General features: G+C 44.9%; 2 protein-coding genes across 2 annotated transcripts; one reads left to right on the top strand and one right to left on the bottom strand.

The window, feature by feature from the left end:
• Positions 1–763: 763 nt before the first annotated feature.
• On the top strand, positions 764–3,297 carry LOC119442554 (transcription factor Adf-1). Its single transcript, XM_037707466.2, has 3 exons — positions 764–1,150; positions 1,747–1,906; positions 2,205–3,297. Exons 1-3 carry the CDS (start codon positions 1,006–1,008, stop codon positions 2,608–2,610), a joined length of 711 nt encoding a protein of 236 aa, XP_037563394.1. The 5' UTR covers positions 764–1,005; the 3' UTR covers positions 2,611–3,297.
• On the bottom strand, positions 3,281–20,391 carry LOC119442550 (glycosylated lysosomal membrane protein B-like). Its single transcript, XM_037707463.2, has 6 exons — positions 19,951–20,391; positions 15,564–15,821; positions 12,441–12,656; positions 10,142–10,369; positions 5,992–6,260; positions 3,281–3,884 (listed from the first exon to the last, which is right to left on the bottom strand). Exons 1-6 carry the CDS (start codon positions 20,035–20,037, stop codon positions 3,734–3,736), a joined length of 1,209 nt encoding a protein of 402 aa, XP_037563391.1. The 5' UTR covers positions 20,038–20,391; the 3' UTR covers positions 3,281–3,733.
• Between the last annotated feature and the right edge of the window lie 112 nt (positions 20,392–20,503).

Raw genomic sequence — 20,503 nt, 5'->3', positions numbered from 1 at the left:
GTCCGCTCGCAGCAGCAGACGCGGAGAGGGGAGCGTCGGCCTTTTCCGAGAAAAACAGCGGCGCTACGCCGGCCTATCCGGCCTATCCGGCGGCGGCGAAAGGACCGACCCGCGAAGGCCGGCGGCGCCTGCTGCTGCAGGCCTGACGCTGGGGCGTCTTCTCTGCCGCCCCCCCCCCCCCCCCTGCGCCCCCTCTTCGCCGCTGCGGGGGCTGGCTTCTCTGCGCGTGACACTTTTTGCTTGCCGCGGTCGGAGGGGGGCTCCGGATCTTTGAACCAGCGGCGGCGCCCGCTGCAACGCTCGGAGCGTCGTCGTCGCCGCTGCCGGACGGCAGCAGGGAGGGCGGCATGCGCGCCCTCCCCCCCACCCCGCCACCCGGCCGAGAGCGCTCTTCTGGCTGTTTGCTTGGCCGCGCGCGCGGACCAAGTTAGCGGCGCGCCATCAAGTAAACAGGCAGCGGGCAGACACCGCCGCCGCCGCTGATGCTCGCCGCGGCTTCGGCGTAATTAGGAGCAGGCCCTTGGAAGCGCGCGGCTGGCCCGTTTTTGTCTGGAATGTTTCTCGGGAACTTGGGTAGCGCCGCGCGAAGCAGCCCGGCGTAAAACGTCGCTGGGAGGAATCTTTCTCTCTCTTTTAGCGGGGCTTTTTTTTTTTTTTTTTTTTCGTCCCCTCTTGGGGGTGCGGTCCGGTCGCGGGGAAGGCCACGAGGGGGACTCGGAGAGCAGAAGGGGGGTGGGAGATGGTGGGGGATCGCTCCGACGCTGGTCGGCACCTCCCCGGGGGTGTGTTGGTTAGAGAGGGGGGGAGGCGCACACCGCCGCTCGTTCGTCGGCGGGGGTCAGTGTCTGTCTGTGCGGGTGCGGCGGTGGCGAGAGCGTCAGCTTCGCTTTCCTTTGTCCAGTGCGTGGACGCTGGCCACGCTTAGCCGCTGGCGCTTAGCCGCCACTGAGGGTCGCTACTCAACGTCGCGCGCGCAACGCAGACGGACTGTACACGGAAGGCGCGATGGCTCCGGACTCTGTCGAAGCGTTCATAACCAGCGTCAAGAAGTACCCGATACTTTACGACTGCAAACGTCTCGGCTACAGGGATGTCGAAAGAAAGAGGGAGGTTTGGGAAATGGTCAAGCAAGAAACTGGAATGGAAACCGGTAAGTGACAAACCCGTCGTCATGCACTCGCACCGCGACAGCTGAAATGGGACCCCCTACATGTCGTCGCCCGTACAGCGAGATGCTTTATTTTCCAGTTTTCCCCGGTTTATCGCGCTTTGTACGTTCACGGTCGAGGCCGCCAATCGTCGGTAAACATGAGCGACGCATGTTGCATGCTTTGCTGTTTTTGCTGAACAAAGACGGCGTGCGTTTCACGTGACGAGAACGGCAGCGCGCACAGTTTAAATGTTTTTTTTTTTTTTTTTTTTTGAATCTCGCTGACTGATTGGCGCTGCTTACGTAAGATATCCGCGATATTTAAAATGCTAAATGAACACGTGAAATGGGAATAGGACTTTGTGATGTGCGTGATGTGGCCGTGGAAAGTGTAATAGGTGCTGAAACGATTGCCGAAAACTTAAGCTCTCTGAGCGTGGCCGCAAAGCCAGCTAGGTAACCGCCGTCGCGGCAGCGATATCCGCGCAGTGCTCCCCCCCCCCCCCCCCCCCCCCCCACTTCTTTTTTAGTACTATATGGCCTTAATTAAGTACTGTAAGTCTGATATTTCATGCTGCCGCTTTTGTGTATTGCAGTTGACGACTGTCAGCGTCTATGGAAATCTCTTCGAGACCGGTACATCCGAGAACTGAGGGCACTGGAACATCCAAGCCAGCTGCCCTGGGAAGCACGGAAGAGCAAGTGGACGTACTTCAATTCTCTTGACTTCTACAAGGACTGCGGTAGAGCTGCAAGGTCAGTGTTTGGTCCCATGTTATTTACAGCGTTTACTACGCGCGCGCCTAGCCCACTAGCCGACAGGCGTTTCGCCTAGATGACGAGTGCGAGATAGTGATTAACAGCGAAAAATAATAAAGTTAAACATCAGTGTATAAAACGCTGCCCGACTTGTCTGTAAGATTGTAATGCAAAGTTAATACCTCTGATTACTTCATATTGAGTTTCTGAAGCACAAAACATCTTTGGTTGATGTACTCTTCTAGCCCTTAGCACAAGTGATTTTTCTACATTTTTTTTTTTTTTAACATTCCAGAGCCAAACAGCCACTGGGTATTAGAGACACGGGTGCTTTAGACCACTACTCCAATGGAAGTGAGCCAGCTGTATTGGAAGACAGCTTCACATCAGAAGGGCCCCCTCCTGCTCATTCCCACTGCCCAAAACTGGTGATGAGTTCTCCACAGGCTGCGCCTGAGGACTACGCCCCGCTCAGGCTGCACCAGAGTCCCGAGCCACCCGAGAAGAAACCCATGCTCAATAATGAGTCAATGGACTCATTTGAATCGGAGGTTCTCAACATCCTTAACCGTCCGCTCGACGAAGACGAATACTTTGCACTTTCCATTGTGCCTTCCCTGCGGCGCCTATCCTTGAAGAAGAAGGCGCTTGCCAAAGTCAAGATACTTCAAGACCTGGCAGTGATCGAGTTCGGTGAATGAGAACTGCCGAGTGATGCTGCAAGTTTTGTTCTCCGTCAGTGCCATATTTACCAAAGGAAGCGTGGGACCAGTGATGCCATGAAGAAAGAATATTCAGTGCCTTTTCTGCTGGTTACAGCAGCAAGACTGAAGTCTCGAAAGTGATGCTGTGGTGGGGCATCGAAGCCAAGAGCAGAGAAATGCGGCACGCCACCTCGTTAAGTGGCAATCACAATGTTGCTGCAACAGTCACAGCTCTTGGTTCAGTTTTTGATACACTGTGTTATGCAAGAACTGTCTTAAAAAAAAAAAAAAAAATCCTCCAGTGCACAGGACGCTGGCTATGGCATTCAGGGATTTCATTTTATTGTAGTCATAGCGCAGCCTGATATCTAGCGAGTCTTGCCAGGTGCAAGGCGTAACTGGCTCTGTTGCCGCGTCCCAAAGACAGTGATATTTTTCTAACATGTGCCAAGGACACTCCACGAGTGCCAGTTAGTGGAATTAAGTCTACACTGTTACTGTTCAGGTGCCAATGTCTGTTTGTGTGCGTCATAATGAGTTGTATATGCTGCCATGCAAAGCCAGATCTCTGGAACATTTCTAGAAGTTGCAAGTGCCTTTCAGTGCTGTGCAAGTTCCATCCTCTTTTTTTTTTTTTTTACAAAGTGTTTGCAGTAATAAATAGCCATTTTTGGTGATTCTGAAGTTGTGCTTTATTCCTGTCACCTTTTATTTTTTCCTCAAAAGAAAAACAACGATACAACTGGGTGCTTCTCTGGCTGGCACATATTTTGAACAATGCACCTGAAGTAATTGAAGAGGACTATAACTTTAGGAAGAAAGCTGGGTCATTGTTGCACAGTTGTCCTGTGAAATGTCATATATATAAAAAAAAAAAAAACAACAGCTGCACATGCTGGGAATAACAAACATGACGTGCCGCACATTAGTGCAGTCATAACTTAATTAAAAAGAACGCTGTAGGGCAGTACATAACTGCGTAAGCAGTATGGACTAGTTGTAACCGTTGGTGGAGTAGGTGAAGGCGTAGTCTGCACACTCTCTGACAACACTGCATTGTATGCGAAAGTCTCTCCGAGTCGCAGAGGTAGTTTGTCCATTCTTCTAGCGGTGTCGTAGATCACAGTTTTGGCTCCGGTTTGTGTATTGACACATAGATTACGGTGCCAAGTGCAATGATGGCAGGGATTCCAAGACCAACAGAGGTAACTGACAGCACTGTCACAGAAACGTGCTCCAGGGGCCGCTCTCCAAACCCACTTGACATGGCCCTGCACACAGCAAACGAGAAATGCCATTTGTAATATGCAGACAGATATAAAACTAGGCCGGTGCTTAAAATATATGGTAGGTTATGTAAACTGACGGCCTCGCTTTGTAAATCTTCTGGGCCAGGGACAAAAAAGCTTGCTTAACTCATGCAGAAATTTTACTGCAACGAATGCTTAGCATTTTCGTACGGTTTTATGCTAGGGCTGCCCGCTGTCCCGTTATTGACAAGATGCTGCTGCTTTTCTAGTCATACCTGCATCAATGCTTTGGAAACTATGTTGCAAGAACACCCCTGGGTCGGAAGGGCAAATAAGAGTGGAAAGGACCAATGTGGACTTCTGAATTCTTCAATAGATGGCAATAAACAAAAATGGGAAGTACTCTGTAGTGTACCGAATCGCTGCATAATGTGTACGTAGTCCTTTGTAATTTCATATTACTTTATAGTTGTGCTTTGTATTCAGGTTGCATAGGATTCAGATTTGTTGTTATATTTTGTTTCGAAGTAACCTTCCAAGAACAAATCTAACATAGACCGCTAACAATAGAAATGTGAGTGAGACGTTTTACTTAAAAAAGCAGTGTCTATAATCTATTCTTGAGTCTGCACCTCCTCTACCTTTCATATGCAAAAGTGCAGACACTAGTGATGTTATTAATTTGACATACCTGAAAGATGTGCGTTGAACAAAGGAACTTTACATTGTTCAACACAAAACATAAGAAAAAAATGTCACTTGGTCCAACTTCTAAGGCCACAGGTGAAATTATAACTGAATACTTGACTACAGTATCAATACAAAAGCTGCATTCAGTAAGCGAAAGAGGTTACATGATAACGGAAGCATGCCATAAATGTCCCATAGCCTGCATAGAACATATATCTATAGCATAGATCTTTCTTAATTTGCTCTCTTGTTTTCTATTAAGCCAGTATTATTAGTACTATAATACTGCTGCCATGTTACAAGGCTCCTGAACATTAAAAAAATTCTATAAAATATCCTTGGCTTGTATGTGCACCCAAAGCTCCTAGTACAAAGTGGCCTCCAGTGCACAGACAAATATGAAAAAGAAAAATGTCAAAGAAGGGGCAAGTAGCATAGTCGACATCTGATTTTTATATGAAATTTAAGAAATAATCAAAAGATGTACTGATGAAAACACACCAAAGGGAAATGTAGTGTCAAGAAAGACCAAGAGGTTACCTTTGTAAAAAGACTGTATTTGTTCACTGCAAAGTGGTACTTGGTCGTAAAATTTAGTATGACATAGTATTAGGTCATAACTGAAGCCATGCTCCTCTTCCTAACTTTTTTCACTTACCAGCATAGACGATAATTATATCATTCTAAAAATGTAGTTGTCTCCACCACTTTCAGTCAATCAGGAGGTACTACAGTTATAAAAGTATCAGCAGTGAAAGCCACAAAGAAAAACAAAGCGTAGCAAGAAAACAAAGAAGTCACTGACAGTGACAAATCTTGAAGCAGAACTTCACTGCAATGGGTCTTCTTCCTGCCACTGTTATTAATGCTCCAGCGGGGGATGCGTTGTTACACTTCAGACATTTCAGATAGCTGATGGCAACTTACTCCAGCGGTAGTGAACCGCTGCAGCTGTTGTGTACAATAGCATTCCATAAGCCAGGTTGGTAATGGTATTGCTGCTGGCAGCATAGTGCAATAGGGGAAAAAGAAAGCGGGGGGGGGGGGGGGGGGGACAGAAAAACCTAACAGCCAGGAATTCACCTACTGGCTTTGAGCTAGGATGGGACAAATGCAACATAGCAGCCACAAGATTGTCATGAATGGGAAATTCTCAGCAGCATTCTACTGTATGTTATTTCATAACACTACTCTATCACGTTAATTTGGCTGTGTTAGCTATAGGTGCCCCTTTAAACTTAAAGTTCAATTTATGTCATTAGCATATGATATCTGAGCTAACATATTCATGCCAAATGCAGAAAATAATGAAATGCCACTTTTGGTGCCCTGAAACAAGCCTAAGGACATGCTCTCATCAATTAAAACACATACTAATGAGAACCTTTCGGGCCAGAGTGTCCAGTGATGGTAGTCATCAAATCTCCCCACTACTCACCATGTGGCATAGTTGTTTTCCTGGTACCAGCCGTCGCCTTCTGAGCCAAAGGCCACCATGACAGCTGAAGAGGCTACTTTGGGTGCCCTATGTGCAAGCCATGCTGTTGCCACATTAAAGCTCCACCAGCTTGCAGCAGAGGTGAGGTTTTGATATGCAGCATCAACTGATAGCGTCACTGTTCTTCCTGGATCACGATAGCAGACTGGCTTCCAATGAAGATAAAAAGTGGACGAGGAATTTTCATTTTCATCGAACAGGGCCACACTCTGCAATGTAATAAGAGTGCGATACAGTAAGAAAGCACATGAGCACAATTATTCCTCAGTACCAAAGACACTTGTGCTCGTGCATAGGCAAACCAATCTTATACAGTTAAACCTGGATATAACGAAATTGAAAAAATCCTGAAAAACTTCAATATAAAGAGGATTTCGTTATATGCAGGTTCGGCACAAAAACTCGAAAAAGAAACGCTTACCGTATTTACTCGATTGTAACGCGCCCTCAGTTGTAAAGCTCACCCGTTTTTCGTTTTCGTTGAAGCACTCATCCTTGGAATGTCACACCAGGTACCGGATGCGTGGACGCGTTTAGTTTCGAACAAGCGCGAGGCATCGGAAACGAAGAGCGAGCGTCACGATGGTGTCGTAGCGTCGTATAGTGCTACAGTAGAACCCCGCTGTTACGTTCCCGGGGGCTGTGTTTTCCCGGCTGTTACGTCGTTTTCGGCCGGTCCCGGCACAGCTCCCATAGAACCCAATGCATTGGTAACACCGCTGCTGCGTTGCAACTGTGGGACCGTTCCCGCATCATACGTTGCGAACTGCCACCCCGCGCCAGGCCGAGCGGCCATTTGGACTTTTCATGTCGCTTGGCTTGGTGGCTTGACGATGGCATTGGCCGCCCAAAGTGCTGGGGGCGACAACTATGACGTATTTTCGGTTTCCGCCAGCAAAAGTATGGCCCTTGAGATCCGTATTTGCTATATAAAGATGGTGTCTATGACGCGTTGTGGCCCTAAAATTGGTTTTGGCTCATAGATATTCCGTATAAATTCCAAGGGCGATAACGCAGTCGATGCGCGCCGTATGCTGTATGTGCGAGTGAAAACATGCGAGGGGAGCCGACGACCACGCGCGCGCTAGAAAAGCAGGGAGGAAGCGCGCCTTCTTCCGTTGCGCTCGAGGCACCGGCGAGGGAACGAGGGGGGAGGGATAGCGGGGCGGCGTTGTACTGTACTTTGACGTCAACTGCGTACTGCGCGGCGGCGCGCGGTCGCGCGGGCCGTATCTTGAAAGCGATCTGCGTTGGGGTAGAGTCTAGCAGTGTAGGTGCGTCGGCGGCTCGTAGCTTTGTGCGTGTTGTGTGTTCTTGGCGCTCAGTTTGCGTTGAAGCGGCAAGATCGCTGGGTCGAGGGATGCAGGCCCGCCTTGCCTCGCAGTCGCCGTAAATTCGAGCGTGCCAAGCGCGATGCCGCCGTTTCGCATTCCGTCGCGGCAGAGAATGTGCTTCCGGTTGCTGCTCGTGCGAAAATGACAAAATTTGGGGCGAAATCTCTAGGTTGTCGGCGGGGAAAATTCGTTATTTCGAGGGGGTCTCCCGCTGCCACTTCGTTACGTAGAGGTCTTAAATACATGTGCTTCTATGGAGTAAGGGCGGGGAATAGAAACACTTCATTATATCCAGGAATTCGTAATATGGAGGTTCGTTATAAGCAGGTTTAGCTGTACATTATAGGTAACCAATAAGAAAAAGAGCACAGATGTAACTATTAGAAGACCTACAGGTCATTTCTGCTTAAGTAAAGAGCATTCATGTGGCAAGGATTTCGAAACCACGCCGCAGTTGCCGTACCTGTAAAAAATGCCACTACAATGCAGAAGGCAATGCTACGTGAAAGAGTATGCAGCATTCATGAGCCACACTGTAAACTAAAATATACCTTTTTAGTAGAGTACCCTCAATAAAATCAATGAAGCTAACTTCCTTGGTCACAAGTCAGCCCCTCACCCTTTTGCCCCCAGGTTTCAGATTAAAAGAGAGAGAGAGAAAACATCAATGTCAGAAATCTGCAGGTTCTGAAGAGAACATGTTACCTCATGCAGAAGAAGCTTAAACCACCCTGACATATTTTAAAGATGACAAATCAAACTGCTATAGGCACCTGAAAAAGGCACAACATAAAACTGTTTTTACCATGGCTTGCAATGTGCTTGCTAAACATTGCATTTTATGAAGCAGGGTTCCTCATAACAAAGTACACTCTTCAAGAATGTAATTTGTATAGGAGAGCAGCAAGAAGGAGCACTTCTGCTACTTCAGAGAGACCAATCTTCGATTGGTGTGGAGAGTAAGATCAAAGTGGTGGTGGTGGGGACATTAAACATTCCAATTTTCTTCTAAAGCTTTTATCCCATACCCTCTACAGGCTAACCAGACAAGTTCAGAATTTGGCAAAAATAGCAACCATGGGCAAGCCTGCATATATTTAACAAAGGTTGTACATCAGGGAGCCACCTAAATGATAGTGAACATCTCCGTGGCACAAGTCTGCTTCTGGCTACGTACAGTGCAGTCCACTATTAAAGGGAACACTCTAATGTACGGCTCTCATTTAAGCTGCCACTCTAGCTCCTAGTGATGGCTGAAGCTGTGTCAATGCATTACACAGCTAGGTGCGTAGAAAGGTGCCACTGCCATCAACCACAAATCAGCTGCTGCAAAGCCGGGTGATTGTACACCTGCCAGAGCGAAAGAGTCACACATGCTCTACACCGATGCTTTTCCTGCAACACTGAACCACAAAGTACATCAACATTGTGTTTTGGCAGAGATCCCTCTTTTTCTGAGGTTGGCCATAAAGTACCAGGGTGCTTACTCCCCATAATTGTACAATGAGAAAGGAAACGTACACATGCACACATTCCGGGCCCCAGTGACATTGATTCCTTTGACTAGACTATTACAAACAACAGTTATGAGCTAACTACTCCTGAAAATGTTTAGAGTATCTTACATAATGCTCTGAAAATCTAAATTTCATTTTTTTTCTCCTTTTCATTAATTCAAGCTGTTTTCACTGCTTGTGCATGAAAATTCTTGCACTTAAGGAAACTCAATCTCAACCAAATTTTACATGCATCCAAACAGATATGTAGAATGCAAGTATATAGGTCTTATAATAATTTTCGTCAATTCCTATTATGTGCATTTTGGGAAAAAACTCAGCAATGTTCTCGAAAATCAAAGTTGAGATTAAAATTTTTATCTCTAAACAATAAAGCGAAACAAAATTAATTTTTTAGCTTCCTTGCAATCTGTGCTCTATGTGGGACAATAGGCTATTTTATAACACTCACTTAGCAATGATATGAAGCTCCAAACTTGTACAAGAGACCATACTTTTTCCACTCTCAGGGGCACACAGAAAAATAAATAAGGTTTTGATAAACTAAGAACACATTCTAAATGGCAGATTAAACTCTGTACAATACATAAATTTTATCCAGCTAGCTTTATTATTATTGAAAATAGATTTCTGAGGTGCCATCTCTCCTTAACTTCCTAAATTCCAAGGCGTACTCAGTGGCAGGTCACAAATAGCATGTTCCACCTGTTCTCCATCCCTTCATGCTTCTGTAAAGCAATTTCCGTATACATCACACAGGCACAAAGACGAGGCACTGCAGAGGGTTAACAACAGTCAGCTTCTTTGGCAGGTGTGCAGGCAAAGGAGACAGACCACAGCACAAGCAAAGGCACCGTAATGCAGGAGGTTTTGAAAAGGGGGTCGAAAAAGGATTATTCTGACCTTACATTTAAAAACAACCTCTTCACATTCATGGGATGGAAAACACCGGCAGTGCTTCCGCATGCCGGCAAAGATATGCCACGGAAGGCATCATTTGTGCGTCGTGATAAATGGCACTGTGAAGGTAACACAAATAGCAAAGAGAAGGAAGGCGAGGAAGAATCGGATGAAGTAATTTATCAGCACATGCATACATGTTCTCTCCTATAGGCACTTGCCACAGCATACTTAACCTTTCCAATTACTGCAGGCATTCCTTCACGTTTTACATATGGCAAAAAAAAAAAAAAACTCTAAAACTTGGTTGTTGAAAAGTTGGGCAATGGCCCTACTCACTGTAAAAACGCCTGGTGTGTACTCATCATCAAAAGTTCTCGTAGTGCTGATACCGTAGCTTCTGTTATGAGATGAGTCATCGAGGACAGTTAGCTCGAATGCAAACTGTGACGTCTTGCCTAGTTGAGGTGAAAGGTTGAGCAAAGAGAGCTGAATTTGGCTACTGTCGCTTGTGTAGAAGAGATGCGGAAACTGGATGTCATGGCCATCGCTGTCTTGGACTTCAAGCTAAAGAAAGATGGAAACAGGTTAATAAAGCTATTGAAAGCTGAGAATAACTAGTACACCTGTAATGTGCTTTCACACCACACACAATTACAGAAAGAGAGAAGTCATTGAAATGATACGGGAAAGAGGTCTTGCAAAATTTCAGCCATCCTGCACACCGTGAATGCTGCATAGGACAGACACCCACACAATTTTCCGCTCTACTTAAACTGATAGCAAGCTGTAAACAAACATACATAAACAATTATAAAACAATGATGACTTTGAGATGAAACAAGCATGGTTCACAGAGAATGCAATTCCTACTATGCCCACAGTGATGAACAGTGACTTCTGCTAGTATTTGGACCCTGACGCTATCAAATTGGCAAAATTTTGTTAGTGACAAATTAAACTGGTTATGTCAATAGCACCTGTAACAGTACTATACAGCCTACTCACTTTAAAACTGCCATCGCACAACATTTTACATGCACATTTATACTGGAACAGTTTCACAGCTCATATTACACAAAACATTTATAAAATTTGTCTATTATTAAGAGTTTTAATGAGTCATTCCATAAAGCAGACACACCAACATCCATGGCTAAACGCAGTCATCTATCATATCTTGACCAAGTGCAGAGGCCTTACTAGATATGAAAAACTAGGAAGGAGCATGTGTCAAATCATCCAGCCTTTAAAAGGCAACCTCTTCTGATGCTGTTCTCTCACGGCTTTAAGTTGTGGAATCTTAGGAAATGCGCACATCACACATTGAATCCTGGGAGCAGCATGCCGTATGTGGCTTAGGTCATGGCAGGATCGAGTGCTGGTTGCTTTCTACTGTTGTCATTGCAATGGGAACGCTAGCTTCATGTTAGCTGCATGTTGCAACTTCCGAGTGGTTGTGCAAGTGGCACAGCAGACAAGCACACGATGAAACCAGCTTGACCATGCCAGCTGACTACAAAACACTGCTTGCCGTCACTTGCTTGGTCGCTTTTTTCCATGATTCCTCCTTTTTATTTTTTAGGACTAGGCTTCCAGATTGTCATGTGATGCTCCCCCTCCTACTTTTTTTTTTTCTCCACAATGCCACAGAAAGGCCATGTTGTTAGCATGTAAAGGTATATAAGGAACGCACCATGTTGGTAGCACACATTAGACAGATGCACTTAAAGTTACAGCCTGTTTAGCTCAATTATACAAAGAGGACTACTACTACTACAATGCAAGCGACTAGATGTTCTGCCCAAGTGAGAGGTACTAATACGTTTGTGTAATTTTCCTACATCCTCGACCCCGGGCCAATGGGCAAGAAATAAATGTTTCTTGGTCCCTGATGAGACGCTTTCACATGTCAGCGCACACAACCCAGTGACACATGCTGAGGTGTGAGTGCCACTAGGTTTTAATGCAATATAGGTGTGTGAAGGACAGAGTGCAGTCGACCAAACCAATGGCTAAACCTGCAGACAATACAATCACAGCCTTCAATTTTGCATCTACAGCAGGTGCCTTACATCAGTTATTAATTATGGTGAAGTACATCTCACTTGTGACTTAACTACTTTCCTCACTCACAACATGGAAGTGGCATCACCTACAAGCAGTGTTCAAATAAAGGGTTTCACTGCTCCACTACGCAGTGGAACATATAACCGTGACACAGTTGCTCACCGCACTTGCGTGCAGAGTAGTTCATTCATTCCATGCTGCCCTCTTTCTCTTAACATTACTGTGCATTGCTTTATGCATTAATATGCCAGATGTACTGACGGGATACTCCAGCAATGCTAGTGGTGGTTGTACATTTTCGTTTTGCCTGAGCAGTATACTGTGCCATATTAGCTCATAAGCTGTCACTGCAGTGGTTAAGATTTAGTGGTTGAAGTTAAGCACGGCTTAAAGATATGACAATCAAGTACAATGCAACAAATATAAAAACAGCAATTAATTTTCCCTCTAAGCACAAGGTGCAGGTGGCAACTTCCTTGAAGTGAACTAATATACCTATGCCCCACGTGACAATAGAAGGTTCACAGTGAACTTAAGGCTGATATCTCAGGTGGGATGGCAGTCTTACCGTAAACTGAATGGTGCCATTGCTTGAGAAAAAACCCTCATCATGAGCAGAAGTGGTTGCATGTGCAACAAATGTTGCAGTGACCAAGCTGCTTCCATTGCCAGTGCAACCCTGAATTTCCTTCCATAGAAGTTTGCTCTGGTCAATGTAGTGGGTGCTATTCTTCTCAGTAGTGTTAAGATGAGCCTTGTTTTCCGGGTCATTGTACTCCAAAAGCTGAAAATTAAAACATATACAACAATGACATTCAATGTTTAAACCGCATTCTTGCACAGTTTGCTTACTTCGGCATTCATTCTCTCTGCAAATGAAGCTTGTTGATGAATTTTCCTCTTTTTTTTAATGTAAAAGTTTGCTTAGGGGCATAAATGGCTATATTTCTTCTCTTTGATTTGTTCACATGCTGTCATATACTTGATATCACTGTCTTATAAAGGACCCCTTTTTTTTTTTCTATGTTGGCTTTCATGATAGGTCAATCAATGGGAGTTAAGGTCAAGGCACAGAGAACAATACTCTAATATGCGTACCTGAAAGTGACGATTACTTTGCCTCTTCCCTCCCCATTACGAGTGCTGGCTGCTATATTACAAGATGGGCCAATGCCAGGCCACAACACACTATTCTTGACTTAATTCGATGCTAGGACCTTTTAGGTGGCACCACAATGCAGTCATATGGCTTTCAGTTTCTTGAAGTGTGGTGCGCATTCTCTATTCTGGTTTCTGTCGGACATGTTTACTGTGTTTGAGTGCCACAAGTTTATGAAGAGTGAGGCGTTTCCCATTAAAAATGTGTCCAACTTTGTCATGTGGTCTATACTTGCAGCTGGTCACTAAACAAACAGAGCATTCCTCACAAGCACCAAAGAAAGCTTCGCTTCAAATGATTACCACAGTGTGTGGTACCCACATAATTTCGATCTTTAATTGATGTAAAAATAAATAGAAAAGTGTTTACTTCCTTTCATATTTTAAATGGAGTTAGCAATAAGAAAAAAAAAAAACAATAGTGTCCCCTGCAGGTTGTAGCACTAATTAAAACTGCTTTGGAAAGTTGTGCTGCATGCTTGCACAACTTGTCTACAGCATTTCAATTGTGTTTCCAAAGAATGAAGGCTGATTGTTCATTGTAAAAAGAAGCCATCAATCCAATGTTCAGGCAGCCACGTCAGCACCACCAGTGTGAAGATGTAAATCCAACGCAGTCCAAATTATAAGTGACACGCTATCACCGAAAACGGATTAACACACAACTGTCAGCGTCTTTTACAATGGGCATAATGACTTTTTATGGGGGTGGGGAGGGGGGGGAATGCAGTCGAGAGCGTTGCATATCAAACATATGCAAGCACACCTTCTTTTTTTTTACACATTTTGCAGGCTTTCTTTGGAGCCTGGAAAAAGCACCACATAAAAGATAATGTCAAAAAAAGAAAAAAAAATTTATTGAGCATTTCCGAACATGCTCTACAACTATTCCAGTCAAACGTATGCCTTAAAATGAATAACTTAAACATCTTCATAACTGAACTTGGTTAACTAATCACACTTCAATAAATGTTGAGTAACCCAGGTAACCTATGTAACCCCCTATGAACTATACGCTCTCAATTGCCTAAGATATGTACCACTTTTAATAAATCTTTGTTTAAGTTACATGAAATACCCAGTATAATGATAAAAATACAGAATCCTGGCTTGTCTTTACAAACAATAGTTTCATATAACACATGCACTAAAATTAGTACTTATGAGTTGTGTAACTTTTTAGCAGCCGTGACTACTACAAAAACAAACATTTTGCTACTTGATCACGGAAAATTGTGTTTCGAATATTTGCTGCACACATGAAGAACAAGATAATTAAATAACTTCTTGCATACGTTCATTACATATTATCTATTCCCACTGCATTTGGCACTCATATACACTCAAATTCTAAAAAAACTTGGAGGATGCTCGAGCTCTGCCTTTAAGAGTGGAGTGTAATAGCATTGAAAGATTCCAGACTGTTTGTTAGGCTTCCCGGCAACGGCAGCTTTCTTTTTTCTGCACCTTCGCCTCAGCGCACCGCCGCCGGAGGCGGGTGCTATCTGGATGGAGTTTTGCAAGGACCACCGACTGGGGCGCGCCACTGTTTGAAAGGTAGAAATGCTGGAAAAGGGGTTTGTGTCTGAGTTTCCGCGTAACGTAATTATGTTTTCTTGTATATTCAAAGTACAATCTGACGCTATCATATTTTTAGGTTGTGGTTAAGTCGTACTTTACGATTTTTCTGATGAATTTTACTTTGACAAATTCAATTAGTTCACCAGCGCCTCTGCGCCACGCAGAGGGCCTGCGTGGTCGGGGTGGTTCGGTATGATTTTCTTGGCCGTGGATGCAGCACGCCGACACCGATGCCAGATTTTCAGCGACACGGGGCCCTTAATGTTATCGTGTTAATATATGCAATATCTGTCCCCAGGCAAGGTACCTTACATTATGCACATTTTATGAAAAAAAAAAAAATCATCAAGTGCTTTCTTCATTTCTTTTGTCGATTCATTAACAACAAGATGATCAAAATCTATCTAAGGTCTTTAAGCTTAGAACTAGTACTGTTGCTTAAAGATGAGCAGGCAGGTTCCCCCAACCCCCCCTCCCTTTTTTTTTCCTTTCACATTATTGTAAGGATATAAAATCAGTGAACTATAGTTATTGATGTCAAATTGCTTACTACTACATGATACATATCCTATAGCTCTTAATCTTCTGACACTATCATTTAACATTCTATGCATGCTTCCTTGATGATGACACACATCAAAACTCTGTGCACTGTTTTGACCATTTAATCATTTTCTTCATTTATTGATTTCTCATTGACTGACTGATTTTATTGATCACTTTTGTCATCTCATAGCAACACAAGCTGTAGGGGACTCCATAGTGAAGGGCTCTGGATTAATTTTGACCATCTGTGGTTCTTTATTGCACTTAATTCAAAGTGCTCAAGCATTTCTGCATCCTGCCCACATCGAAATCCAGCCACTATGGTCTAGGTACTAGGCTTGCAACCTCATACACAGCAGCAGAATGCCACAGGCACAAAGCACTGCAGCAGGTCTCTGATGATTACCTGTGAGATGACGACAGCTGATGAAGAGAGCACGGGACCACTAAACACAAAGCTTGTTTCATTCAGGTTGTGCCCACGTAGTGATTCCCATGAAATGTCAATGAGTTTGCTGTCTGGTGGGGTTTGGATGCCAAGTGCAGCTGGTGCCCCCAAAACAGACCAAAAATAATGCAGAGTGTCATTTGAGCCTTCGGCCGTGACGTAGCAGAGGCCACAAACCTCCTTGTCATCACAAAATGGGTTGAGATGAGCTGTGAGCTGGAAGTACATTCAAGGTGCGTGCACATCAGTCAATGAAAATAGTATTACATAACGACAGTGCCAAAAGCCAAGCCTGCACTCCACTCTTAAATGCATAAACAAAATGCAATGGCAGAAAAACAGATTTTGAGCTGCACCTTTCAATTAATGATTTCTCCCTGGTGTTAGCACCAGAAAACAACTATTATTTGCACGTCACGCAATTTTTTGAACATGCAGGAAACTCATCAGCAAGATTTCCTTGCAATGTAAACGTGAAAGCAGAAGCTGATGGGTACTTTGAGTACTCATGTCAGTGAGCTATGCAATGCAGTTCATATCCAGAACATCAAGAAATTCCACATTTTGCCTTCCCCCTCCCACGCATTCCTGCAAGCAGCTGCACATTCTTTTCTTAGGGGATGGCTACGTTGTTTAAAAAGCTTTATATCATGAGCGGAACAAGTGGGCAGGTGTGATGCTTTCATAATCAGCATGCGTCAAGGAGCAATGGGAGCTATGTATAAAAGAACGGAAACTGCGGCAAGTTGGTAGGCTTTCATCTCGTAACCACAGTGCGACACACACACAAAAAAAGAAAGGCTTGCTGCATTTATTTGTTAAGGCTTGTTGGTGGGCTACTTGGTTCTGATTTATAGAGAACGAATAGAAGTGCCAATTGACGAGAAGGCAACACACACATGTGCTGACTTACTACTTTTATTTTTGGAAGTGTACGAAATATATAGCATGCACATGACAAACGAAAATAAAGAAACAGATACAACAATCATGTGCCCGTGTTGGCCACTTAATCAGAACTACTTATACCTCTAAACATACACCCCCCCCCAAGAAACCTTTTTCTCTTTTTCAGTATTCCACCCAGCATATGCCTGCTGGTGGTATGAGCTGAGGGGCAAAAAACATGTGCTTCCTTTTGGATCCTCCATTCTAAATTGGTGAAACGCGCAGTTATTTCACTTTGCTTTCACAATGACCCCCCAAAAATCTTGTGAGCACAGGGTCGAAGACAGTCTGCTAGGGCAGGCTAAACCACTGGTCAAGGCTGGCTATCCTGCTCAGTTACTGATTTCAGTGGCGAAAGGTTTGCTGAAGCGGTTAATGGGAAGAATACGCAATGAAATGGTATGTCCTGAAAATCCCCAAAAGTAGTTGTTACACCGTACTTTCTGTTGCATTTCTCATAACCTAAAAAGGATGGTAACAGAGCAGGCGTCCAGGTGGTGTTCTCTGCTCCTGAGTGTCTGCAGGGTCTTTGCAGGCACTTAAACAAGGAAAAAAAAAGTAGTCGCGGTGGTCGCTTGTTCTATGCAGCACTGCAGACATTTTGTTTAGTGCACAGGCAATGTAGCTTATTCGGCTGCCCTGTCATGTAGTAAAGAACATATATATATTAAAATGGGGGTGTTGGTCTTCAAGCAGGCCTCGATGTGGCGTTACAGAAGGCTATCCGAAAGGCAGGTCTGGTTACCGGCGAGCGCGTGCTAGAGCGTCAACAACAATCACACTCATCGTCGTCTTCTTTTCCCAGACATCGAAGCGCGGTCAATCGCCTTCAGTACATTACTGTAGTGAGATTTAATTAAAGGTGATAATTAGTCTAGCAGCACAGCGGACCAGCCGAGCTCTCTAGCAATCTCAGCACGGGTCGTCGTCATCTTTGAGCTGCTACCGAAAACACGAGACGCGTCTGCTTCATTACATTGGCCCCAGGTGTGAAACGGAGCCATCCTGGTCACCCAGGGAACCGACAAGATGAGGGGGTCGTAATATGGCTTAAGCCGGCTAACATGCACTGTCTCGCGACCCCGACAACGAAAAATTGTCGATGGTGTGGCGGGCTCAACGATATAGTTCACAGGTGAGGAGGCGTCGATCTGTTACAGACCGTGGTACCGCGCAAGTAGTTCAGAAGAAAGGCCAGGGGTGTGAGGCGGTATCCATAGCCAAACAAGGGAACCGGCAGGGAAGGTGGACGTGGTCTGATGACTGTCACGTCTTGTCTTCTGACGCCCCTGATCCTTGCTGGTCAGCGAACGAGCCAACTGGCGGCAATCTTCAGCGTATCAGGCGACTTCTGAAACTGTAGTGATGTGCGATTCGTAGTTGACATGAGAGAGCGGTGCCGTCGGAGATGGGAATGGCGGCAGGTAGTCGGCAAAGGAGAGCGGTGCCATCACAGGAGCTGGCAGGCGAACGGGAGGAAGTGCTCAGATATTTGGCCACAGATGGCTTGTTGCATGACCAGAGCCAGTATTGGGGCAGGCTCGTGCCTGTGAGGGAGCAGTGACAGCTGGCGGGCCACTTCCTCTCGAATGAAATCCTTCAGCTGAAGGATGAGAGCAGAAGGATCGGTATGCCGAGACGGAGTCAGCCTGTGGAATGTTTTAGCAGGAAACGTGACGTTGATGTCGTAATTTGTTGAACAGGTTGAAGAGAACGGTGACACTGGTTGGACTCTTGGCAAGTAGCATTTGAAATGCGTCGTCCTTAATACACTTCAATATATTTCTCATCCTCCTTCATCGTGGGTTAACACGGCTGCAGAGATCCAATGCATACTCAATATAGCTGGGAAAAGTATCACCCGGCTGCTGTGCTCGCTGCCGTAGACGCTGTTCGGCGCGTAGCTTGGGGACAGCGAGGTGGCCAAACACTTCGGTAAAATATGCCTTAAATTCGGACCAACACGAGATGTCAGATTTGTGATTCTTAAACCATAGGTTTGCGACGTCAGCAAGGTAAAAGATGACATTATTCAGTTTTGTCTGGTCGTCCCACTATTGTGAGCGCTTACACGTTCATAGGAGGGCAGCCAGTTTTCGACGTCAAGTTCTCCGGTCCCGCTGAAGATGGGGTCGTGCTGACGGAGAACACCGGCGCAAGTGACAGGAGCAGCCATGAGTTTAGTCGGTGCATTGGTAGCGTCAGTCATGGTGTTGGTGGGCAATGTACGAGTGTGGAGCTCCAGGGTGACTTGAGGGATCCCAGCACCTCCACCAAATGTAATGAGATTTAATTAAAAGTGATAACTAGTCTAGCAGCAGCCTAGCAGCAGAGCGAACAGCCCAAGTTCTCTTGCAATCGCAGCACAGGTCATCGTCTTCGAGTTGCTACCGAAAACATGAGGCGCGTCTGCTTCATTACATTATATATAGGTCAAACAGGCGAATGTCTAAATGAAAGATAAAATGAAAGATTAAAACAATTATAATGTGAACTCAGCCATTTCCAGGCATTTGGGAATACATTGCCGAGATTGTGGATACGTACATTTTGGCAGTACAACAGTGCTTAGCCATTTCTCTGACAAGATTAATAGTCGAAGCAGCAAATATAAACTGGATGGCACATGAGTAAGCATGGAGTCCCGGGCGCCGACTCAAAAAGAGAAAAGGTTTCTTGGTCTGTATGTGTAGAGGAATAAGCAGTTCTGATTAAGCGGCCAACACGGGCATGTGATTGTAATGTGTGTCATGTGTATGCTATATATTTTGTACACTTCCAAAAATAAAAGTAGTAGTAAGTCAGCGCACGTGTACGCCACCTTCTCGTCTCATTCCCTACACCCATCACAGATTGTTCAAAGAGGAAAAGAGTTACAAATATAAAATTAACATTGCCTGATCATGAATATATATATATATATATATATTCACCTTTAAAGGTACAACCAGCAACGTCGTGCACGCCCTATATATACATAACTCCACCAAATTTATCCAGTGGAATTACGGCGGATAGCCAGCGAGATTTTCCCTCTTTTTGAAGGAAGGCTGCATTTCTAGCGGTTTTAGGGAAAGTCTAAGCTATTTCTCCTAGATACGCTACCGTACAGCAAAGGGAAATTTGTCTTGTGCAACTTCATAAAGAGTCCGAAACCTTAAGTCATAACAAAGTAAGCAAAATGGGCGGAGACGTGCCATGGTTTACGTTTTGGCATCCAGCGGCCACATGCGCAATTCACGGTTTAATGTCGCAACATAGAATTCAATACGCCGCACAAACTACGAACAGGGATTTCCGGTAGATAGCTAACGTAGAGTCTCGTCATTTCCAGTTCTCTCAAAGTACCGCTGCAGTGAAAGTGCGTACAAGAAAAAGCAAGTCATGTGATACTTACCTTTCTTTGATTTGCTGCGTGAGTGTACGCAAGCAGAGCAACAAATAATACCTTCGCGATCATGACTTCCACAACTTTAAGGGGCATATCATACGCCCAGTCACGCGCCAGTCATTCCAGATACACTTGCCAGTGAAAGTTTGTCTTGAAATTCGGCCACGCTGATAACGCTGGCAGCTGATAGTGGCTGCAGTACGCGAGTCACGAGGTTGTGTGTGTCATCAATGCCTCCTCCGTCACCTGCCTCACAAGCAAGGCCAGCGGGCGGGCTCGGGCTCGTGGGGTTAATTATTCGCGCTTGTGCGTGCTTCTACCAAACTAAAGGAAGAAATGAAAACTTCGCCAGCTGAGTCTTCAGCAATCGCAGGAGTCGTAACCACGACTGTAGAGGACCTCGAAGTTTGGGCGGAGATTCTGAAACACGCTTTGTTTCTTCGCGATCAAGTTCCTTCAGCTTTCGGTTTCGGTTATGGCTCATCATAACGTCGTTAAACCTTATTTTTGTGGGAACTACAACAAAAATAAAAATAATCTATGTATTAACTTTCACTGT

This window comes from Dermacentor silvarum, chromosome 2 (genome assembly GCF_013339745.2).
Source record: "Dermacentor silvarum isolate Dsil-2018 chromosome 2, BIME_Dsil_1.4, whole genome shotgun sequence".
NCBI classification, from domain to species: domain Eukaryota; kingdom Metazoa; phylum Arthropoda; class Arachnida; order Ixodida; family Ixodidae; genus Dermacentor; species Dermacentor silvarum.
This window is presented reverse-complemented; position numbering and strand designations above follow the sequence as displayed.